General features: G+C 37.2%; 1 protein-coding gene across 4 annotated transcripts in view; it reads left to right on the top strand.

Annotated features, from left to right (window-relative positions):
- The window catches only part of LOC137757137 (sex comb on midleg-like protein 2), a 120,562-nt gene that overhangs the window by 4,774 nt on the left and 90,369 nt on the right, over nucleotides 1–25,419 (top strand). For all 4 annotated transcript variants that reach the window (XM_068533760.1, XM_068533761.1, XM_068533763.1 and 1 more), the window contains exons 2-5: nucleotides 6,174–6,219; nucleotides 8,651–8,719; nucleotides 14,249–14,317; nucleotides 19,849–19,917. In XM_068533760.1, coding sequence (XP_068389861.1) covers nucleotides 6,198–6,219; nucleotides 8,651–8,719; nucleotides 14,249–14,317; nucleotides 19,849–19,917 — 229 coding nt within the window. In that variant the 5' untranslated portion in view covers nucleotides 6,174–6,197. The remainder of the gene's footprint in view (nucleotides 1–6,173; nucleotides 6,220–8,650; nucleotides 8,720–14,248; nucleotides 14,318–19,848; nucleotides 19,918–25,419) is intronic.

Raw genomic sequence — 25,419 nt, 5'->3', positions numbered from 1 at the left:
GATATATTGCAATTTTAGGGCATATCTTGAGGATGCTTTCTTTTCTCAGGGGAAAGTTGGTGGAACTCTCTTCGCTTTTTGGGTTTAGAATACATATTTGATTTTTCTCGACCTCTGTTTCTCATAAGGATTAACTGATGTTGAATTCCAGACAAACAGCTCCGTTTGCTTGGTATGTACCTTGTAGCCTTGACATAGTCTTTTAAGCAAATGTATTGACAAACTTCTTTTAGTTTTAAATTAAGCAGTGAATGAATCACGTGTTTATTTTCTGCAGTTCTCTTGCCTCTCTGAATACAGTTGTAAACTTGTGCCCTTTGCTGTGAAACTGCCTTTTTTTTTTCTTTTGAAAGATGTTAAGTATTATTTGGAGTGTTTTCCAGTATGCTTTAAAGTTATTTGAAAAGTAATGTTCATTATTCTCTTTATTTTTTATTAATTTGGTAGAGTTTCATAAATCTGTTCAAATGAACTACATTGTCTTTGATGGTTACTAAAAGAATTAAACTATAATACTCAGTAATTTAAATACCTTTGTATATTGCTTGGCTTTAGATTAGAAACTCTGATTTGAGATTTTTTGTGCTGAGGTTTTGAGAGGTTGTAGAAATGTTTAAACGGGTAATTTACTGACACCTGCCTCATGTTTTTTTTTTTTTTTTTTTTTTTTTTAAATAAATAGCATGGTTGTTAACCACACTCAGCCATAACTTTATTTATTTATTTATTTATTTATTTATTTATTTTTGGCTGTGTTGGGTCTTCGTTTCTGTGCGAGGGCTTTCCCCAGTTGTGGCAAGCGGGGGCCACTCCTCATCGCGGTGCGCAGGCCTCTCACTGTCGCGGCCTCTCTTGTTGCGGAGCACAGGCTCCAGACGCGCAGGCTCAGCAGTTGTGGCTCACGGGCCCAGTCGCTCCGCGGCATGTGGGATCCTCCCAGACCAGGGCTCGAACCCGTGTCCCCTGCATTGGCAGGCAGATTCTCAACCACTGCGCCACCAGGGAAGCCCCTGCCTCATGTTTTAAGCATTGTCAGGGATGTTTAGTTTTCTGGTCACTTCAGATTGTGGTTTATTTCATGCTTTTCTGTAATCTGTTGTCTAGCAGGGATTGTTGTTGTCATCATTTCCATTATTTCTTGTAGGGCCAGTGTTAGAAACCATAAATCTAGACTGCTGTGATAATAGGAATGGGCTGTAACCTGACCCAGTTCTTTTGTCAAAATGTCGCACTGAGAGCTGCCTGTGGTAAATTGACATGCCCTGCTATTAACTTCAGTCCTCTGCAAGTGTCGGTGGGCAACAGGTCTTTGGGCAATTAGCCTGTGGCTGTGCTTTAAAACCTTAGGAATTTACAACTATAAACTGGGATTTTGGCAACCCTTGACTTGTTTTTCATTTATCTGTTTTCTGAATGACTCACTTCTTAACTAAATGCATAGCATTCACATATATTGTTTTAAAATTGTAAGGGATTAATTATTTAACTTGGAGACTATTATTTATTTATTTATTTGGCTGCGTTGGGTCTTCATTGCTGTGCGCGGGGTTTCTCTGGTTGCGGTGAGCGGCGGCTACTCTTCGTTGAGGTGCGCGGGCTTCTTATTGCAGTGGTTTCTCTTGTTGCAGAGCACGGGCTCTAGGCGCGCGGGCTTCAGTAGTTGTGGCACGCGGGCTCAGTAGTTGTGGCATGCGGGCTCTAGAGTGCAGGCTCAGTAGTTGTGGCTCACGGGCTTAGTTGCGCCGTGGCATGTGGGATCTTCCCAGACCAGGGCTTGAACCCGTGTGCCCTGCACTGGCAGGCAGATTCTTAACCACTGCGCCACCAGGGAAGCCCGGAATCTTAGTATTAAAAGTAATTACAACATTAGAATTTAGATCTTTTCTGATTACATTTATAAATATATCAGAAAATGGGGAAATTTGAATACTAAGTAAATAGAGTAGATGCTTGTGAAATCTTAAAGTGATGAATCATGTCCAATTCAACAAGTTATGTATAGCTGTGCGATGGGTATCCTACAGTTGTCCCTCTGTATCTGTGGGGTATTGGTTCCAGGACCCCCTCGGATACCAAAACCTATGGGTGCTCAAGTCCCTTATATAAAATGGCTTAGCACAATCGGCCCTCTGTATCCGTGGGTTCTGCATCCATGGATACTGAGAGCCAACTGTATACACTTTGTAAACCTGTTAAGATAATCATCTTACCAGGAGCAAATTTTTAGTTAGAAGAGCCAGCTTCTCTTTGTCAAAGGAAAACGTATAGCTATAATATATTTCAGTTAAGTCAAGTGCTTTTGCATTTAGGTATAAATGTGAAGTACTTCTTGAAATGAAAGTAATAAACTATTTTCAAGTCAAAATGAAAAACTTAAAGGTGTTGTTTTATGCAGTTAATTTAGACTTCTCTATCATTCTCTTGCATATTGACTGAGCAATAAAGAAGAACTTTTTTGTTTGTTTTTCAAATTTGAAAACAGTGTCTTTATAACAAGATAGACTAAAAAAGAAAAAACGTTCTACCTGTGTTATTTCATTAATAGTCTGTGGTGAATTATGTGTGTGTATAACTTTAGTCACTTCTTTCAACCTTTTCTTTAAAACTACCAGCAGACGTATATGTAAACCTCTTTTAGCCTTGAAACTTCTTATACTATTGATTATGCTCAAGGGGATATAATGAAATATTTTTGCAGTTAAATTATTTTGTGTGTAGGGACTGTGTCTTTTCCCTTTTTTGTGAATATTGGTTTAAAACGCATGTTTTAGTTCAAACTGCTATGTAGTTGCAATTTATAAACTGAATTCTCGTACAGCATAGTATATCTACTTGTTCTTCTCCCTGGAAAAATACCTGTAATAATAACACATTTGTACTGAGGCCTGTCTTTTTGAGACTTCAAACATCCTAGAAATCAAATTCAGAGTAAGAAAAATGAAGGTGTATCAGATGTTGGGAAGGAGGGAGATGTGGGGAGTGGGGGACTATCTCATATCTCACAGAACTTTCTCCTTGGCCCACTGATCTAGATTTGTGGGTAAACTAAGACAGCAGAGTAGACATTGCAGAAAAGAATGGAGAACAATGACAGCCAAAAGAAAACCTCACCAAAATTATTTTAAAAAACCACAATGTTCTGGGACTATATGGTTTAGGTATAAGTATACTGTAGCACAACAGATTTACTCATTTAGCAAACATTTTGGGGGCCCTACTATGTGATAGACATGGTGGATAGACACTGCAGAATACAAAGGTGAACCAGACATGACACTGCCCCCAAAAGCTTATCTAGTAGGGGAGATAAGGCATGCACACAAACATGTGTGAGGTGGTACCTCATTGCAGGTTTTTTTTTTTTTTTTGTATGTAGATATGTTCCAGCACCATTTGTTGAAAAAATAAGCAAAAAACCAAAACCATCCTTTCTCCACTGAATTACCTTGGCACTTTGTTGAAAATCTATTGACCATATATAGGTGGACCTTTCAGGACTCTCTGTTCTGTTCTATTGATCTATATGTCTGCCCTGATGCCAATACTACTCCATCTTGATTAAACAGTACCTTTGGATAAACAGAAAATCTAATCATGGTTAAATCCAGTTTCTCTTGTGATTAGTGCATTTTTATCCCTATCCAAGAAATCTTCCAACTTGTGAACATGGTACATGGATTTCTTTATTTAGGTCTTCAGGAAAAGAGTATAAAAAAGAATGTATATATGTGTATAATTGAGTCACTTTGCCGTAGAGCAGAAACTAACACAACATTGTAAATCAACTATACTTCAATTAAAAAAAAGATAAAAAAAGATTTGGTTTTAATTATTTCTAAACATATATTTTCACCTTCTAGGATTTACAAAATCACTTACTCCACTAATGGGAGGAATTGATACCAGTTGAGATTCAGAACTCAGTTATGGGTTAGAGATTTTAGAGAAGGACATAGGAACCTGGGTATATCTTCTATGTGTGACCCATCCCTCAGTTTTTTGAACTGAATCCCTTTGTGTAGTAATGGGACTTACTTTAATGTAATTCACAGCTTTTTACTTTCTGACTAGAGTTGGTTAAGTGCCTTTGTTCCCTACCTGGATTACAGCTCATCTCCCTTTACTTTCTGCTTCGATTCAGCACTCTCTGTATATTTCACTTTTTCTTTTGCTGCTAGGCTATAGTCCTTAATTGACAGCATCCTCCCAGTGGTATCAAATAGCCAATCCATTTAATTATTTCAATCTGACTTTCAGAGGAGAAGTCTGGGAAGGAAAGATAATGCTTTGCAAGTCGTCTGTGTATGGGTGGCTCCTGAGAGACTATAGAGGGAGATGAGAGCCCAGAAGGAACCTGAGCAACTCCAGCATTTCATAATCAAGTAGAGGAGGCAGGCTCTTCTTTAGTGTCCACTCATTTTGTACCTTCAGTCTGAAATTCCTCTCTCAGTCTTCTCTGCTCATTGAAATGCTCGCCTTTAAAGTACCAGTTTACCTACCATTTCCTCTGAGAAGGCTTCTTTTATATTCCCAGTTCACAGTACCTCCTAACTTCCCAAAGAGCCTGTATTTTATCCTGCTTTGTTAGATAATTATTTATTTATTTATCTGATCTGATAATTAAATCTGATCTTTTTTTCTATGAGTTTGTTTCTTTCTTTGTTTTTAAAGTGTAATTGACCTACAACACTATGTTAGTTCCTGTTACACAACATAGTGATTCCATATTTCTGTACATTTCAAAATGATTACCACGATAAGTCTAGTTACAATCATGATCTGTTACCATACAAAGATATTACATAATTATTGACTGTATTCCCCACACTGTACATTTCATACCTGTGACTCATTTTTTGCAACTGAAAGTTTGTACCTCTTAATCTCCCTTCCCTTTCTCTCTTCCTCCCAACCCCTTCCCCTCTGACAACCACCTGTTTGTTTTCTGTATCTATGACTGTTTTTGTTTTGTTTTGTTTGTTCATTTGTTTTTTTAGATTCCACATATAAGAAATCATACAGTATTTGTCTTTGTCTGACTTACTTCACTTAGCATAATACCCTCTAGGTCCATCCATGTTGTTTGCAAATGGCAAGATTTTATTTTATTTTTTATGGCTGAGTAATACTTCATTGTGTATATATATCACATCTTCTTTATCCATTCATCTGTTTATGGACGCTTGGGTTGCTTCCATATCTTGGCTGTTGTAAATAATGCTGCAGTGAACGTAGGGGTGCATATATATTTTTGATTAGTGTTTTTGTTTTCTTTAGATAAATACCCAGGAGTGGGGTTGCTGGATCGTACAGTAGTTCTATTTTTAATTTTTTGAGGAGTCTCTGTACTGTTTTCCATAGTGGCTGCACCAATTTGCATTCTCAACAACAGTGCACAAGGGTTCCGTTTTCTCCACACCCTCACCAACACTTGTTATTTGTTGTCTTTTTTTTCTTTAATTAATTAATTTATTTATTTTTGGCTGTGTTGGGTCTTCGTTTCTGTACGAGGGCTTTCTCTAGTTGTGGCAAGCAGGGGCCACTCTTCATCGCAGTGCGCGAGCCTCTCACTATCGCGGCCTCTCTTGTTGCGGAGCACAGGCTCCAGATGCGCAGGCTCAGTAGTTGTGGCTCACGGGCCTAGTTGCTCTGCGGCATGTGGGATCTTCCCAGACCAGGACTCGAACCCGTGTCCCCTGCATTAGCAGGCAGATTCTCAACCACTGTGTCACCAGGGAAGCCCCTGTTGTCTTTTTGATAATAGCCATTCTGACAGGTGTGAGGTGGTAAGTCATTAAAGTTTTGATTTGCATTTCCCTGATGACTAGTGTTGTTGAACATCTTTTCATGTGCCTATTGGCCATTTGTATATCTTCTTTGGAAAAGTGTCTGTTCACATCCTCTGCCCATTTTTTAATCGGGTTGTTTGTTTTTTTGATGTTGAGTTGTATGAGATATTTGTATATTTTGGATATCAACCCCTTATTGGATATATTATTTGCAAATATCTTTTACCATTCAGTAGGTCGCTTTTTCATTTTGTTGATAATTTCCTTCACTGTGCAAAAGCTTTTTAGTTTGATGTAGTCCCATTATAGCTGATTTGTAATAATACCACCGTTCAGAAATGTATTACGTTAAAAGGAGGTAGTAATTGATTTTTCACCTTGTAGGAAAGAACACCAGAGAGGGATACCATGGGGCAAACAATGAGTGAAGGTAAGATTTACTTGTCTAAAGATGATAAATATTTTCAGTTATTCATTGGGAATGAGTATCTTTTGGTAGATTGAATGTTTGGGGGAAAAAAAGCCTTTTTAAAAATAAAGTTATAGAAGACATTAGGTGCTTAGAATTGGAATTTTAGAACTGAATAGCTATTAAAGGTAATCTTGTCTTCCCTTCTTAGTTTTATAAATGAGAAAGCTGACACTGAGGGAGGTTAAGTGAACAGGTCATATAACAATCTGTGACAGCCAAGATCACAGTCCAGATTTTCTTACTCTAATATGGGTGATTTAAAAAATGCTTCATCCTGTCCTGCTCTAGTGAGAAGTTTGCTCACTGTCCCATGAATATGCCACACTCATTTGCACTCTCTGTTTTGAGTTGTATTTTCTTTCCCGTTAATACATTCTTCATACCTTTATTGTTCTAAATCCTGTTCTTCCTTCAAGACCCAGTTTAAGTCTTCTGTCTCTCATGACTTTTTCTCTGGCTGCATGCTGAATGTTGTGCTCTGCTATATCCATTATTGTCAAGTGTATTAGTTTAGTATAGTCTCTGTACCTAGATTCTTAGCTTCCCTAGAGCAGGAACCGGGCGTTTATAATTTCACTTTCTTTCCTATTAGAAAATCTTACTGTAGAACTATTTAGTAAATATAAATGTGTACTGTCTTCATACTAGCCAAATTATTTAAATAGAGAGCAGCCCATACATCCCTCTTGAGCGTTCACGTATGTTGAAGAGTCACTCAGTCATAACCAGAAAGTAGATCTGTTACCTTAAATGGTACACCTGGCATCATTCATAGATTCTTTTTTAAGAAGCTTGTCACTTGACAATTCAAGCATCAGTAAGGGTAAAACAGCAATAGATGGAAACACATCAAGTGTGGTTAAATTCGTTAGTTCATAATGATACTAAAAAACGAAGCAAAACTTATTTGTCATCTGTGGAGAATGGTATGGATACGATTCTTTTTTTTTTTTTTTTTTTTTTTTTAATTTTTAAAATTTTTTGGCCACACGGCATGTGGGATCTTAGTTCCCCGACCAGGATCGAACCCATGCTCCCTACATTGGAAGCACAGAGTCTTAACCACTGGACCGCCAGGGAAGTCCCACGGGTACAATTCATTAGTTTGAAAACTAGAAAATAAAGGAAAAGAACAAAGTGTTGATTGTGACTTCCCTTTGTGAGCTCTACCTCAAGGAAACTGAATGGTTGAAGAGGGGAGGTTTCTCTCTATAGAAGTTTTCTGGCTAATAAAGACAGGATGATAATTAGAATACCTCCATTTTGCAGCCACTAATGAACTAATGGATCTAGGCAATAATCATCCATGGCGGCTCATATCACAAAAAGAGCGAGAACTAGGTATATTAGGAACCCCCTGTGAGAAGTACCTATGAAGTCATCTTCTCTCCTCCTCCCAAAAAAGCCAAACCTGAATCTGGTTAAGCTCTTCTGGCTCGAAATAGCAATACAAATTTAGAGGAAATATAAGGACCAGAAGAACCCAGCATCATGAGGAAGTGGTCAGCAAACTCCAGACTGGAAATCTCTGAACTGGTATCATCGGCAAAAAAATTGCTAGGGGAAGGGGGAAAAAGAAGGAGGAGGAGGAGGAGTCTACAGATCAAAAGAAATTTAAGAAATGTATCTGCCATTGCTCTGTATGGACTTTATCTGTGTCCTGATTGAAACAGACACATTTAAAATATTTAGGACAATAGGGAAAATGAGAATACTGACTACTTATTTGATAATATTAAAGAATTTTGGTTAATTATTCAGCATAATAAGAGTATTATGATTAATTTTTAAATGAGTCATTTAAGAAATATATACTGTAATAAATGTGGATGAAATACATCTTAGACTTGTTGAAGTCCCAAGGTCCAGTACTGTTTGAGCTCCTCAGCCTAGCACAGAGAAAAGCTTTGCCTAGTCCATTGAATTACATTGTATTCTAGCTTCCCTTTTGTTTTAAATTCTCAAAAGCATGCACTTTATTTCTGAGGCACATTAATCTGAACATTGTAAGGATCAGCTCAGCTCATTTTGGTTTGTTCGTTCATTCACTTAACAAATGCTCAAGGGTGTTCTGTATGCCAGGTCCTTTTCTAGGCACTGAGGATACAGCAGTGAACAAAGGAGACAAAATAAATTTAAAAATTCCTGATCTTTTGGAGCTTACATTTGAGTGAAGTGAGACATACGATAAACAAATAAGCAAATTATAAGGTACATTATATATTGGAAAGTGAAGTCCTATGCAGAAAATGAGGATATTAATTACAAAATTAAAGCTGGCTTCTATTAGAAAATAGTTTTAGTTTATGGTTTTTATAAGTACTCTTTCAAACTGTTGCTCTGGCCTTCTGTTATTTCTCACTATTTTCTTTCTTTCTTTTTTTTTAAGAGTCATCGGATGAAGAGCAGGAGAATCAAGAGAAAGCTCCTCAGTCAGACACGTCTCCTGTGCAAAATGGTAGGTTTTAAATTAGTTCAGTACAACATATTTTTCTTCCTCACTCAGTGTTGATATAAACTCTTTTCTTATTGCTTTTGGTATAATCTCTGTATAGTAAGCTCCTGTAAATATAAAATCTAAGCAATAGGAAAGGTCAAAAAGATAGTATTTAATTTTGAAAATTTTACCTTGGTTTCACGTAGAGAGGGATTAAGTTAAAAGATAACCCTGTATTTCAGTGCAAATGTTGCCAAATTAAAGATATATAGTTATTAATTACCATGAATTACCAATTTAAAATAATTTGATTATTAATAAAAACCCTTCTAACACTAGAGTCAATGTGAAAGTCCTCTTTTGATGGTCAAAAGACAGTCCAGTGGATTAAAGCTTAGGCATTGAGGGGGTCTGACAGACCTGTTCTAGAATCTTGGCCTCATTCTTTACTGGCCTTGTGACCTTGGGCAAATTACTCAACATTCTTAGTCTCCTTTTTCTCCTGTGTAGCGCAGGGATAATACTACTTACCTCATGGAACTATTAGAATTCAAGAAAATGAGTGTAAAGCACCTAATATAATGCCTAGGCTTATAGTAAATGTTCAGTAAATGTTAACTTTATTTATGAAGTCTGAGTTATTAATTCATGTTTTAAGTTTTTTTATTGTGAACAGCATGTATATAGCACTACATCAGAGACGCAGGAGATAGAATCTGACCCATTGCACCTGCTCTTAAGGAAAATGAGAAAATAAGTCATACATAGACAAAAGGCTGAATTAAAAAAATACTACAGCAAACTTACTGTGTTTACCAGGGATTTCCAGGCAAACCTCTTGCCCCTTGTCTTTCTGTTGTACCTGCCCTGCCAGCCCTACTCTTGGAGTAAGTAGTTCACCCATGACTTTCTGTTCCTACAGGAAGATTGCCTATAGAGGTAATCCCCATGGAGCATGGAGTCATTCTTTCTCACTGTAGCTGTGTCCTCAGTGTTTCCTTAGCTCTCTTTCTCATTGGCCTTATTTTGTTCCTCAGGTCTTCCTTCCAACCCACAAAACCCTCCAAAGGAAATGGAGGCCGTTAGGTTAGAATGTTCTTCCTTATCCCTACAAATTGCTTTCCATTTTTTTAATATAACAGTTTTATTGAGCTATAATTCATATATCACACAATCCACCCATTTCAAATATACAATTCAGTGGTTCTCAGTAGTACATTCCCAGAGTTGTGTAACCATCACCATAATCAATTTTAGAACATTTTCATCGCCCTAAAAAGAGATCCTGTACCCAACTAGCAGCCACTCCCCATTTCCTCCCAGTGCCTCTCCCTAGGCAACCACTTATCTACTTTCTGTCTCTATAGATTTTCCTACTCTGGAAATTTCATGAAAATAAATTTGAAAAAATATACGCTTAAAGGTTGAAACTAGTAACTTTTCAAAATTCTCAAGCTCTCTGTTTGAGAAATTCTGATGAAAAATGATATTACTTAATCAAATTGACAGACATCTGCAGATATTTCTCAGGACCCTGACTCTAACATCTCATTTTAGAAATCAGTGAGTGACTGCTGGAAGGTAAGCTCCAAGAGAGCCAGGATTTTTGTCTGTTTTATTAACTGCTGCATCTGCAGTACCTAGTACAGTGCCTGACACATACTGGTGACCTTCTATGGGAATCCATTGATGAATAAGACAGATATGATTCTTGCTGTCTTTGAGCTTAAGTAGACATTAAACAAATGCCCAGTTACAGTTGTGATAAATGCTATGAGGTATTGGGTGCTGATCATTCAGCTGAGAAGCTTCAAGCTCTAGATGTTTTGCCCATTTTCTTTACATAGCCTCTGAACCCAAACCCAGCACTGGTAGAAGACATTATGATTCTGATTTACTCTGGAGAAGACTGGGGGGGCCTCATAGATTATGTTCAGTTTGCTGAAAGGTGTTTGGGTTAACGTATGGACTAGAATAGAGTACAAATCAAACAAGAAGGACAATAGACATGTGCAGGTAACAGTCAGATCACAAAGTTATGTATGTACATCTGTCTCACGAACAGGCCTATCAGTTCCCAGGGCTCTTTTCTGAGAGAGGGTAAATCCGCCCCCCGCCCCCCCACCAAATCTGTCAGTGAGGATAAGATGCAGAGGCAGACGGGAACTTCATGCTTGTCTGTGACTTTGACTATTTTGGCTCCTGGTCAGCAATTCCAGCTGTGATATTGTAGATGTATCAAATCTAAATTAGTAAAGCCTTTTGCTATGTGTGTTTCCCCCATGTTATTGGCAGGCTCTCATCATATGGGCAACCAAGCTGAACGGTTCTGTGGACTAAAAATTTTTGCCTTATGAATAAAGAAAAAAATTAAGGCTCCAAAGGTTAAATTAACTAGCAGTGCAATAGAAAATAATCGTATTATGGAGCACTGGTATAAAGGATTTGCTAGTTCCAATTATAGCCCATTAAGACACAAATGGTAATAGAATATTTTAAAAATTGTGTTGGATAAAGTATTTTCCAATGTCATTGAAAAATTTTACAAATGTAACTGGTTTGTGGAAGAGTCTTCATTAAGTTCTTTGAGGTATAATTGTGAAATGGTTTTGATTTCTCAGTCATTATTTTCAACTTATACTCCTTTCTTCCTGGTATGGTGGCTCCTTAATGACATCCTAGTCAGATTTTTTCCCCCATTCATGTGTTGTTTTGTTCTTCTTTTGTAATGCTCTCCAAGATCGTATGGTGGTAGAGCTTCAGTTAGAACCTTGGGTCTCTTGATTGTCAGGTTAGTGCTTAGGAGGTCGCTGAAATAACCTGGTCAGTTAAATTTTGGAGCCACAGATCTCAGTTTTCACTTTTAATAAAGCTATCCAGTATTCTTAAGTTTAGGCACAACTATGACATTTAGTTTTAGAATAATAACATAAACCATTTATTGAGTTACTTGCATGTATACTACTTCACTTAGTTCTCAAAATACCTTATACCATATGTATTACTTTCCTCATTTTATAGATGAAGGAACTGAGGCTGAGAAAGTGAAATGACTTGCTCAGGGTCACATAGCCAGTAAGAGGCAGAGTCAGACTGAAAGACGGCAGGTTCAGCTCCAGAGCCTGTGTTCCTTGACATTCTGCTGCATACCTTTCAGCACTGTGGTAGTGCTTGCTTTACATTATCTGGAAGAAGAATTAAACCCAGTTTTTTTTTTTTTAGTGGAAAAATCTCTAAAAGGGTATACAGTGTTACATATGACATGCTTAATACCATATATAATATGTGTACATGCACATATAAATGCATACTTTCAGGTAACAGTGGTATTCTGAAGTTGGCTCACATCGGCTTGGGAGAGCCAGTGGTACACATTTCTTCCCAACTTTGTGGTTGGTGACTTTACCTTGGCACCTTGCAGTCAGCCATGGTGGTAGTATTTACACCACAGAAATCTGCAAACGCTACCAGTCAGGCTTTTTGTTTGTTTGTATTTTCTGGAAAGTTGGCTGTTAAACATTTATTAGCAGTGTGTAAGTAGAACTGTTATATCCTTTGAAGGATATATAAGAGGCTAGTAACACAGATTCCCCTAGGGAGGGAACTGCCGAACCCAATATTTTTATAGTGAGGAAATTAGACAAGAGTATAGAAAAAACCTCATGGTTGATGAGAATTAAACTTTGTATGAATTAATAGTACCTTTAATACTGCTATCAAGTCTTTCAGTGTCTTGGCAGTGTGACTGGCACAGTGAAAATCTTACTGTAGAACTATTTAGTAAATATAAATGTGTACTGTCTTCATACTAGCCAAATTATTTAAATAGAGAGCAGCCCATACATCCCTCTTGAGCGTTCACGTATGTTGAAGAGTCACTCAGTCATAACCAGAAAGTAGATCTGTTACCTTAAATGGTACACCTGGCATCATTCATAGATTCTTTTTTAAGAAGCTTGTCACTTGACAATTCAAGCATCAGTAAGGGTAAAACAGCAATAGATGGAAACACATCAAGTGTGGTTAAATTTGTTAGTTCATAATGATACTAAAAAAGAAAGCAAAACTTATTTGTCATCTGTGGAGAATGGTATGGATACGATTCTTTTTTTTTTTTTTTTTTTTTTAATTTTTAAAATTTTTTGGCCACACGGCATGTGGGATCTTAGTTCCCCGACCAGGATCGAACCCATGCTCCCTACATTGGAAGCACAGAGTCTTAACCACTGGACCGCCAGGGAAGTCCCACGGGTACAATTCATTAGTTTGAAAACTAGAAAATAAAGGAAAAGAACAAAGTGTTGATTGTGACTTCCCTTTGTGAGCTCTACCTCAAGGAAACTGAATGGTTGAAGAGGGGAGGTTTCTCTCTATAGAAGTTTTCTGGCTAATAAAGACAGGATGATAATTAGAATACCTCCATTTTGCAGCCACTAATGAACTAATGGATCTAGGCAATAATCATCCATGGCGGCTCATATCACAAAAAGAGCGAGAACTAGGTATATTAGGAACCCCCTGTGAGAAGTACCTATGAAGTCATCTTCTCTCCTCCTCCCAAAAAAGCCAAACCTGAATCTGGTTAAGCTCTTCTGGCTCGAAATAGCAATACAAATTTAGAGGAAATATAAGGACCAGAAGAACCCAGCATCATGAGGAAGTGGTCAGCAAACTCCAGACTGGAAATCTCTGAACTGGTATCATCGGCAAAAAAATTGCTAGGGGAAGGGGGAAAAAGAAGGAGGAGGAGGAGGAGTCTACAGATCAAAAGAAATTTAAGAAATGTATCTGCCATTGCTCTGTATGGACTTTATCTGTGTCCTGATTGAAACAGACACATTTAAAATATTTAGGACAATAGGGAAAATGAGAATACTGACTACTTATTTGATAATATTAAAGAATTTTGGTTAATTATTCAGCATAATAAGAGTATTATGATTAATTTTTAAATGAGTCATTTAAGAAATATATACTGTAATAAATGTGGATGAAATACATCTTAGACTTGTTGAAGTCCCAAGGTCCAGTACTGTTTGAGTTCCTCAGCCTAGCACAGAGAAAAGCTTTGCCTAGTCCATTGAATTACATTGTATTCTAGCTTCCCTTTTGTTTTAAATTCTCAAAAGCATGCACTTTATTTCTGAGGCACATTAATCTGAACATTGTAAGGATCAGCTCAGCTCATTTTGGTTTGTTCGTTCATTCACTTAACAAATGCTCAAGGGTGTTCTGTATGCCAGGTCCTTTTCTAGGCACTGAGGATACAGCAGTGAACAAAGGAGACAAAATAAATTTAAAAATTCCTGATCTTTTGGAGCTTACATTTGAGTGAAGTGAGACATACGATAAACAAATAAGCAAATTATAAGGTACATTATATATTGGAAAGTGAAGTCCTATGCAGAAAATGAGGATATTAATTACAAAATTAAAGCTGGCTTCTATTAGAAAATAGTTTTAGTTTATGGTTTTTATAAGTACTCTTTCAAACTGTTGCTCTGGCCTTCTGTTATTTCTCACTATTTTCTTTCTTTCTTTTTTTTTAAGAGTCAACGGATGCAGAGAAGGAGAATCAAGAGAAAGCTCCTCAGTCAGACACGTCTCCTGTGCAAAATGGTAGGTTTTAAATTAGTTCAGTACAACATATTTTTCTTCCTCACTCAGTGTTGATATAAACTCTTTTCTTATTGCTTTTGGTATAATCTCTGTATAGTAAGCTCCTGTAAATATAAAATCTAAGCAATAGGAAAGGTCAAAAAGATAGTATTTAATTTTGAAAATTTTACCTTGGTTTCACGTAGAGAGGGATTAAGTTAAAAGATAACCCTGTATTTCAGTGCAAATGTTGCCAAATTAAAGATATATAGTTATTAATTACCATGAATTACCAATTTAAAATAATTTGATTATTAATAAAAACCCTTCTAACACTAGAGTCAATGTGAAAGTCCTTTTTTGATGGTCAAAAGACAGTCCAGTGGATTAAAGCTTAGGCATTGAGGGGGTCTGACAGACCTGTTCTAGAATCTTGGCCTCATTCTTTACTGGCCTTGTGACCTTGGGCAAATTACTCAACATTCTTAGTCTCCTTTTTCTCCTGTGTAGCGCAGGGATAATACTACTTACCTCATGGAACTATTAGAATTCAAGAAAATGAGTGTAAAGCACCTAATATAATGCCTAGGCTTATAGTAAATGTTCAGTAAATGTTAACTTTATTTATGAAGTCTGAGTTATTAATTCATGTTTTAAGTTTTTTTATTGTGAACAGCATGTATATAGCACTACATCAGAGACGCAGGAGATAGAATCTGACCCATTGCACCTGCTCTTAAGGAAAATGAGAAAATAAGTCATACATAGACAAAAGGCTGAATTAAAAAAATACTACAGCAAACTTACTGTGTTTACCAGGGATTTCCAGGCAAACCTCTTGCCCCTTGTCTTTCTGTTGTACCTGCCCTGCCAGCCCTACTCTTGGAGTAAGTAGTTCACCCATGACTTTCTGTTCCTACAGGAAGATTGCCTATAGAGGTAATCCCCATGGAGCATGGAGTCATTCTTTCTCACTGTAGCTGTGTCCTCAGTGTTTCCTTAGCTCTCTTTCTCATTGGCCTTATTTTGTTCCTCAGGTCTTCCTTCCAACCCACAAAACCCTCCAAAGGAAATGGAGGCCGTTAGGTTAGAATGTTCTTCCTTATCCCTACAAATTGCTTTCCATTTTTTTAATATAACAGTTTTATTGAGATATAATTCATATATCACACAATCCACCCATTTCAAATATACAATTCAGTGGTTCTCAGTAGTACATTCCCAGAGTTGTGTAACCATCACCATAATCAATTTTAGAACATTTTCGTCACCCTAAAAAGAGATCCTGTACCCAACTAGCAGCCACTCCCCATTTCCTCCCAGTGCCTCTCCCTAGGCAACCACTTATCTACTTTCTGTCTCTATAGATTTTCCTACTCTGGAAATTTCATGAAAATAAATTTGAAAAAATATACGCTTAAAGGTTGAAACTAGTAACTTTTCAAAATTCTCAAACTCTCTGTTTGAGAAATTCTGATGAAAAATGATATTACTTAATCAAATTGACAGACATCTGCAGATATTTCTCAGGGCCCTGACTCTAACATCTCATTTTAGAAATCAGTGAGTGACTGCTGGAAGGTAAGCTCCAAGAGAGCCAGGATTTTTGTCTGCTTTATTAACTGCTGCATCTGCAGTACCTAGTACAGTGCCTGACACATACTGGTGACCTTCTATGGGAATCCATTGATGAATAAGACAGATATGATTCTTGCTGTCTTTGAGCTTAAGTAGACATTAAACAAATGCCCAGTTACAGTTGTGATAAATGCTATGAGGTATTGGGTGCTGATCATTCAGCTGAGAAGCTTCAAGCTCTAGATGTTTTGCCCATTTTCTTTACATAGCCTCTGAACCCAAACCCAGCACTGGTAGAAGACATTATGATTCTGATTTACTCTGGAGAAGACTGGGGGGGCCTCATAGATTATGTTCAGTTTGCTGAAAGGTGTTTGGGTTAACGTATGGACTAGAATAGAGTACAAATCAAACAAGAAGGACAATAGACATGTGCAGGTAACAGTCAGATCACAAAGTTATGTATGTACATCTGTCTCACGAACAGGCCTATCAGTTCCCAGGGCTCCTTTCTGAGCGAGGGTAAATCCGCCCCCCGCCCCCCCCCACCAAATCTGTCAGTGAGGATAAGATGCAGAGGCAGACGGGAACTTCATGCTTGTCTGTGACTTTGACTATTTTGGCTCCTGGTCAGCAATTCCAGCTGTGATATTGTAGATGTATCAAATCTAAATTAGTAAAGCCTTTTGCTATGTGTGTTTCCCCCATGTTATTGGCAGGCTCTCATCATATGGGCAACCAAGCTGAACGGTTCTGTGGACTAAAAATTTTTGCCTTATGAATAAAGAAAAAAATTAAGGCTCCAAAGGTTAAATTAACTAGCAGTGCAATAGAAAATAATCGTATTATGGAGCACTGGTATAAAGGATTTGCTAGTTCCAATTATAGCCCATTAAGACACAAATGGTAATAGAATATTTTAAAAATTGTGTTGGATAAAGTATTTTCCAATGTCATTGAAAAATTTTACAAATGTAACTGGTTTGTGGAAGAGTCTTCATTAAGTTCTTTGAGGTATAATTGTGAAATGGTTTTGATTTCTCAGTCATTATTTTCAACTTATACTCCTTTCTTCCTGGTATGGTGGCTCCTTAATGACATCCTAGTCAGATTTTTTCCCCCATTCATGTGTTGTTTTGTTCTTCTTTTGTAATGCTCTCCAAGATCGTATGGTGGTAGAGCTTCAGTTAGAACCTTGGGTCTCTTGATTGTCAGGTTAGTGCTTAGGAGGTCACTGAAATAACCTGGTCAGTTAAATTTTGGAGCCACAGATCTCAGTTTTCACTTTTAATAAAGCTATCCAGTATTCTTAAGTTTAGGCACAACTATGACATTTAGTTTTAGAATAATAACATAAACCATTTATTGAGTTACTTGCATGTATACTACTTCACTTAGTTCTCAAAATACCTTATACCATATGTATTACTTTCCTCATTTTATAGATGAAGGAACTGAGGCTGAGAAAGTGAAATGACTTGCTCAGGGTCACATAGCTAGTAAGAGGCAGAGTCAGACTGAAAGACGGCAGGTTCAGCTCCAGAGCCTGTGTTCCTTGACATTCTGCTGCATACCTTTCAGCACTGTGGTAGTGCTTGCTTTACATTATCTGGAAGAAGAATTAAACCCAGTTTTTTTTTTTTTAGTGGAAAAATCTCTAAAAGGGTATACAGTGTTACATATGACATGCTTAATACCATATATAATATGTGTACATGCACATATAAATGCGTACTTTCAGGTAACAGTGGTATTCTGAAGTTGGCTCACATCGGCTTGGGAGAGCCAGTGGTACACATTTCTTCCCAACTTTGTGGTTGGTGACTTTACCTTGGCACCTTGCAGTCAGCCATGGTGGTAGTATTTACACCACAGAAATCTGCAAACGCTACCAGTCAGGCTTTTTGTTTGTTTGTATTTTCTGGAAAGTTGGCTGTTAAACACTTATTAGCAGTGTGTAAGTGGAACTGTTATATCCTTTGAAGGATATATAAGAGGCTAGTAACACAGATTCCCCTAGGGAGGGAACTGCCGAACCCAATATTTTTATAGTGAGGAAATTAGACAAGAGTATAGAAAAAACCTCATGGTTGATGAGAGTTAAACTTTGTATGAATTAATAGTACCTTTAATACTGCTATCAAGTCTTTCAGTGTCTTGGCAGTGTGACTGGCACAGTGAAAATCTTACTGTAGAACTATTTAGTAAATATAAATGTGTACTGTCTTCATACTAGCCAAATTATTTAAATAGAGAGCAGCCCATACATCCCTCTTGAGCGTTCACGTATGTTGAAGAGTCACTCAGTCATAACCAGAAAGTAGATCTGTTACCTTAAATGGTACACCTGGCATCATTCATAGATTCTTTTTTAAGAAGCTTGTCACTTGACAATTCAAGCATCAGTAAGGGTAAAACAGCAATAGATGGAAACACATCAAGTGTGGTTAAATTTGTTAGTTCATAATGATACTAAAAAAGAAAGCAAAACTTATTTGTCATCTGTGGAGAATGGTATGGATACGATTCTTTTTTTTTTTTTTTTTTTTTTAATTTTTAAAATTTTTTGGCCACACGGCATGTGGGATCTTAGTTCCCCGACCAGGATCGAACCCATGCTCCCTACATTGGAAGCACAGAGTCTTAACCACTGGACCGCCAGGGAAGTCCCACGGGTACAATTCATTAGTTTGAAAACTAGAAAATAAAGGAAAAGAACAAAGTGTTGATTGTGACTTCCCTTTGTGAGCTCTACCTCAAGGAAACTGAATGGTTGAAGAGGGGAGGTTTCTCTCTATAGAAGTTTTCTGGCTAATAAAGACAGGATGATAATTAGAATACCTCCATTTTGCAGCCACTAATGAACTAATGGATCTAGGCAATAATCATCCATGGCGGCTCATATCACAAAAAGAGCGAGAACTAGGTATATTAGGAACCCCCTGTGAGAAGTACCTATGAAGTCATCTTCTCTCCTCCTCCCAAAAAAGCCAAACCTGAATCTGGTTAAGCTCTTCTGGCTCGAAATAGCAATACAAATTTAGAGGAAATATAAGGACCAGAAGAACCCAGCATCATGAGGAAGTGGTCAGCAAACTCCAGACTGGAAATCTCTGAACTGGTATCATCGGCAAAAAAATTGCTAGGGGAAGGGGGAAAAAGAAGGAGGAGGAGGAGGAGTCTACAGATCAAAAGAAATTTAAGAAATGTATCTGCCATTGCTCTGTATGGACTTTATCTGTGTCCTGATTGAAACAGACACATTTAAAATATTTAGGACAATAGGGAAAATGAGAATACTGACTACTTATTTGATAATATTAAAGAATTTTGGTTAATTATTCAGCATAATAAGAGTATTATGATTAATTTTTAAATGAGTCATTTAAGAAATATATACTGTAATAAATGTGGATGAAATACATCTTAGACTTGTTGAAGTCCCAAGGTCCAGTACTGTTTGAGCTCCTCAGCCTAGCACAGAGAAAAGCTTTGCCTAGTCCATTGAATTACATTGTATTCTAGCTTCCCTTTTGTTTTAAATTCTCAAAAGCATGCACTTTATTTCTGAGGCACATTAATCTGAACATTGTAAGGATCAGCTCAGCTCATTTTGGTTTGTTCGTTCATTCACTTAACAAATGCTCAAGGGTGTTCTGTATGCCAGGTCCTTTTCTAGGCACTGAGGATACAGCAGTGAACAAAGGAGACAAAATAAATTTAAAAATTCCTGATCTTTTGGAGCTTACATTTGAGTGAAGTGAGACATACGATAAACAAATAAGCAAATTATAAGGTACATTATATATTGGAAAGTGAAGTCCTATGCAGAAAATGAGGATATTAATTACAAAATTAAAGCTGGCTTCTATTAGAAAATAGTTTTAGTTTATGGTTTTTATAAGTACTCTTTCAAACTGTTGCTCTGGCCTTCTGTTATTTCTCACTATTTTCTTTCTTTCTTTTTTTTTAAGAGTCAACGGATGCAGAGAAGGAGAATCAAGAGAAAGCTCCTCAGTCAGACACATCTCCTGTGCAAAATGGTAGGTTTTAAATTAGTTCAGTACAACATATTTTTCTTCCTCACTCAGTGTTGATATAAACTCTTTTCTTATTGCTCTTGGTATAATCTCTGTATAGTAAGCTCCTGTAAATATAAAATCTAAGCAATAGGAAAGGTCAAAAAGATAGTATTTAATTTTGAAAATTTTACCTTGGTTTCACGTAGAGAGGGATTAAGCTAAAAGATAACCCTGTATTTCAGTGCAAATGTTGCCAAATTAAAGATATATAGTTATTAATTACCATGAATTACCAATTTAAAATAATTTGATTATTAATAAAAACCCTTCTAACACTAGAGTCAATGTGAAAGTCCTTTTTTGATGGTCAAAAGACAGTCCAGTGGATTAAAGCTTAGGCATTGAGGGGGTCTGACAGACCTGTTCTAGAATCTTGGCCTCATTCTTTACTGGCCTTGTGACCTTGGGCAAATTACTCAACATTCTTAGTCTCCTTTTTCTCCTGTGTAGCGCAGGGATAATACTACTTACCTCATGGAACTATTAGAATTCAAGAAAATGAGTGTAAAGCACCTAATATAATGCCTAGGCTTATAGTAAATGTTCAGTAAATGTTAACTTTATTTATGAAGTCTGAGTTATTAATTCATGTTTTAAGTTTTTTTATTGTGAACAGCATGTATATAGCACTACATCAGAGACGCAGGAGATAGAATCTGACCCATTGCACCTGCTCTTAAGGAAAATGAGAAAATAAGTCATACGTAGACAAAAGGCTGAATTAAAAAAATACTACAGCAAACTTACTGTGTTTACCAGGCAAACCTCTTGCCCCTTGTCTTTCTGTTGTACCTGCCCTGCCAGCCCTACTCTTGGAGTAAGTAGTTCACCCATGACTTTCTGTTCCTACAGGAAGATTGCCTATAGAGGTAATCCCCATGGAGCATGGAGTCATTCTTTCTCACTGTAGCTGTGTCCTCAGTGTTTCCTTAGCTCTCTTTCTCATTGGCCTTATTTTGTTCCTCAGGTCTTCCTTCCAACCCACAAAACCCTCCAAAGGAAATGGAGGCCGTTAGGTTAGAATGTTCTTCCTTATCCCTACAAATTGCTTTCCATTTTTTTAATATAACAGTTTTATTGAGATATAATTCATATATCACACAATCCACCCATTTCAAATATACAATTCAGTGGTTCTCAGTAGTACATTCCCAGAGTTGTGTAACCATCACCATAATCAATTTTAGAACATTTTCGTCACCCTAAAAAGAGATCCTGTACCCAACTAGCAGCCACTCCCCATTTCCTCCCAGTGCCTCTCCCTAGGCAACCACTTATCTACTTTCTGTCTCTATAGATTTTCCTACTCTGGAAATTTCATGAAAATAAATTTGAAAAAATATACGCTTAAAGGTTGAAACTAGTAACTTTTCAAAATTCTCAAACTCTCTGTTTGAGAAATTCTGATGAAAAATGATATTACTTAATCAAATTGACAGACATCTGCAGATATTTCTCAGGGCCCTGACTCTAACATCTCATTTTAGAAATCAGTGAGTGACTGCTGGAAGGTAAGCTCCAAGAGAGCCAGGATTTTTGTCTGCTTTATTAACTGCTGCATCTGCAGTACCTAGTACAGTGCCTGACACATACTGGTGACCTTCTATGGGAATCCATTGATGAATAAGACAGATATGATTCTTGCTGTCTTTGAGCTTAAGTAGACATTAAACAAATGCCCAGTTACAGTTGTGATAAATGCTATGAGGTATTGGGTGCTGATCATTCAGCTGAGAAGCTTCAAGCTCTAGATGTTTTGCCCATTTTCTTTACATAGCCTCTGAACCCAAACCCAGCACTGGTAGAAGACATTATGATTCTGATTTACTCTGGAGAAGACTGGGGGGGCCTCATAGATTATGTTCAGTTTGCTGAAAGGTGTTTGGGTTAACGTATGGACTAGAATAGAGTACAAATCAAACAAGAAGGACAATAGACATGTGCAGGTAACAGTCAGATCACAAAGTTATGTATGTACATCTGTCTCACGAACAGGCCTATCAGTTCCCAGGGCTCCTTTCTGAGCGAGGGTAAATCCGCCCCCCGCCCCCCCCACCAAATCTGTCAGTGAGGATAAGATGCAGAGGCAGACGGGAACTTCATGCTTGTCTGTGACTTTGACTATTTTGGCTCCTGGTCAGCAATTCCAGCTGTGATATTGTAGATGTATCAAATCTAAATTAGTAAAGCCTTTTGCTATGTGTGTTTCCCCCATGTTATTGGCAGGCTCTCATCATATGGGCAACCAAGCTGAACGGTTCTGTGGACTAAAAATTTTTGCCTTATGAATAAAGAAAAAAATTAAGGCTCCAAAGGTTAAATTAACTAGCAGTGCAATAGAAAATAATCGTATTATGGAGCACTGGTATAAAGGATTTGCTAGTTCCAATTATAGCCCATTAAGACACAAATGGTAATAGAATATTTTAAAAATTGTGTTGGATAAAGTATTTTCCAATGTCATTGAAAAATTTTACAAATGTAACTGGTTTGTGGAAGAGTCTTCATTAAGTTCTTTGAGGTATAATTGTGAAATGGTTTTGATTTCTCAGTCATTATTTTCAACTTATACTCCTTTCTTCCTGGTATGGTGGCTCCTTAATGACATCCTAGTCAGATTTTTTCCCCCATTCATGTGTTGTTTTGTTCTTCTTTTGTAATGCTCTCCAAGATCGTATGGTGGTAGAGCTTCAGTTAGAACCTTGGGTCTCTTGATTGTCAGGTTAGTGCTTAGGAGGTCACTGAAATAACCTGGTCAGTTAAATTTTGGAGCCACAGATCTCAGTTTTCACTTTTAATAAAGCTATCCAGTATTCTTAAGTTTAGGCACAACTATGACATTTAGTTTTAGAATAATAACATAAACCATTTATTGAGTTACTTGCATGTATACTACTTCACTTAGTTCTCAAAATACCTTATACCATATGTATTACTTTCCTCATTTTATAGATGAAGGAACTGAGGCTGAGAAAGTGAAATGACTTGCTCAGGGTCACATAGCTAGTAAGAGGCAGAGTCAGACTGAAAGACAGCAGGTTCAGCTCCAGAGCCTGTGTTCCTTGACATTCTGCTGCATACCTTTCAGCACTGTGGTAGTGCTTGCTTTACATTATCTGGAAGAAGAATTAAACCCAGTTTTTTTTTTTTTAGTGGAAAAATCTCTAAAAGGGTATACAGTGTTACATATGACATGCTTAATACCATATATAATATGTGTACATGCACATATAAATGCGTACTTTCAGGTAACAGTGGTATTCTGAAGTTGGCTCACATCGGCTTGGGAGAGCCAGTGGTACACATTTCTTCCCAACTTTGTGGTTGGTGACTTTACCTTGGCACCTTGCAGTCAGCCATGGTGGTAGTATTTACACCACAGAAATCTGCAAACGCTACCAGTCAGGCTTTTTGTTTGTTTGTATTTTCTGGAAAGTTGGCTGTTAAACACTTATTAGCAGTGTGTAAGTGGAACTGTTATATCCTTTGAAGGGTATATAATAGGCTAGTAACACAGATTCCCCTAGGGAGGGAACTGCCGAACCCAATATTTTTATAGTGAGGAAATTAGACAAGAGTATAGAAAAAACCTCATGGTTGATGAGAATTAAACTTTGTATGAATTAATAGTACCTTTAATACTGCTATCAAGTCTTTCAGTGTCTTGGCAGTGTGACTGGCACAGTGAAAATCTTACTGTAGAACTATTTAGTAAATATAAATGTGTACTGTCTTCATACTAGCCAAATTATTTAAATAGAGAGCAGCCCATACATCCCTCTTGAGCGTTCACGTATGTTGAAGAGTCACTCAGTCATAACCAGAAAGTAGATCTGTTACCTTAAATGGTACACCTGGCATCATTCATAGATTCTTTTTTAAGAAGCTTGTCACTTGACAATTCAAGCATCAGTAAGGGTAAAACAGCAATAGATGGAAACACATCAAGTGTGGTTAAATTTGTTAGTTCATAATGATACTAAAAAAGAAAGCAAAACTTATTTGTCATCTGTGGAGAATGGTATGGATACGATTCTTTTTTTTTTTTTTTTTTTTTAATTTTTAAAATTTTTTGGCCACACGGCATGTGGGATCTTAGTTCCCCGACCAGGATCGAACCCATGCTCCCTACATTGGAAGCACAGAGTCTTAACCACTGGACCGCCAGGGAAGTCCCACGGGTACAATTCATTAGTTTGAAAACTAGAAAATAAAGGAAAAGAACAAAGTGTTGATTGTGACTTCCCTTTGTGAGCTCTACCTCAAGGAAACTGAATGGTTGAAGAGGGGAGGTTTCTCTCTATAGAAGTTTTCTGGCTAATAAAGACAGGATGATAATTAGAATACCTCCATTTTGCAGCCACTAATGAACTAATGGATCTAGGCAATAATCATCCATGGCGGCTCATATCACAAAAAGAGCGAGAACTAGGTATATTAGGAACCCCCTGTGAGAAGTACCTATGAAGTCATCTTCTCTCCTCCTCCCAAAAAAGCCAAACCTGAATCTGGTTAAGCTCTTCTGGCTCGAAATAGCAATACAAATTTAGAGGAAATATAAGGACCAGAAGAACCCAGCATCATGAGGAAGTGGTCAGCAAACTCCAGACTGGAAATCTCTGAACTGGTATCATCGGCAAAAAAATTGCTAGGGGAAGGGGGAAAAAGAAGGAGGAGGAGGAGGAGTCTACAGATCAAAAGAAATTTAAGAAATGTATCTGCCATTGCTCTGTATGGACTTTATCTGTGTCCTGATTGAAACAGACACATTTAAAATATTTAGGACAATAGGGAAAATGAGAATACTGACTACTTATTTGATAATATTAAAGAATTTTGGTTAATTATTCAGCATAATAAGAGTATTATGATTAATTTTTAAATGAGTCATTTAAGAAATATATACTGTAATAAATGTGGATGAAATACATCTTAGACTTGTTGAAGTCCCAAGGTCCAGTACTGTTTGAGCTCCTCAGCCTAGCACAGAGAAAAGCTTTGCCTAGTCCATTGAATTACATTGTATTCTAGCTTCCCTTTTGTTTTAAATTCTCAAAAGCATGCACTTTATTTCTGAGGCACATTAATCTGAACATTGTAAGGATCAGCTCAGCTCATTTTGGTTTGTTCGTTCATTCACTTAACAAATGCTCAAGGGTGTTCTGTATGCCAGGTCCTTTTCTAGGCACTGAGGATACAGCAGTGAACAAAGGAGACAAAATAAATTTAAAAATTCCTGATCTTTTGGAGCTTACATTTGAGTGAAGTGAGACATACGATAAACAAATAAGCAAATTATAAGGTACATTATATATTGGAAAGTGAAGTCCTATGCAGAAAATGAGGATATTAATTACAAAATTAAAGCTGGCTTCTATTAGAAAATAGTTTTAGTTTATGGTTTTTATAAGTACTCTTTCAAACTGTTGCTCTGGCCTTCTGTTATTTCTCACTATTTTCTTT

This window comes from Eschrichtius robustus, chromosome X (assembly GCF_028021215.1).
Source record: "Eschrichtius robustus isolate mEscRob2 chromosome X, mEscRob2.pri, whole genome shotgun sequence".
NCBI classification, from domain to species: Eukaryota; Metazoa; Chordata; class Mammalia; order Artiodactyla; family Eschrichtiidae; genus Eschrichtius; species Eschrichtius robustus.
The sequence above is the reverse complement of the archived record's forward strand: the minus strand, read 5'-3'. Positions and strand labels throughout refer to the sequence as shown.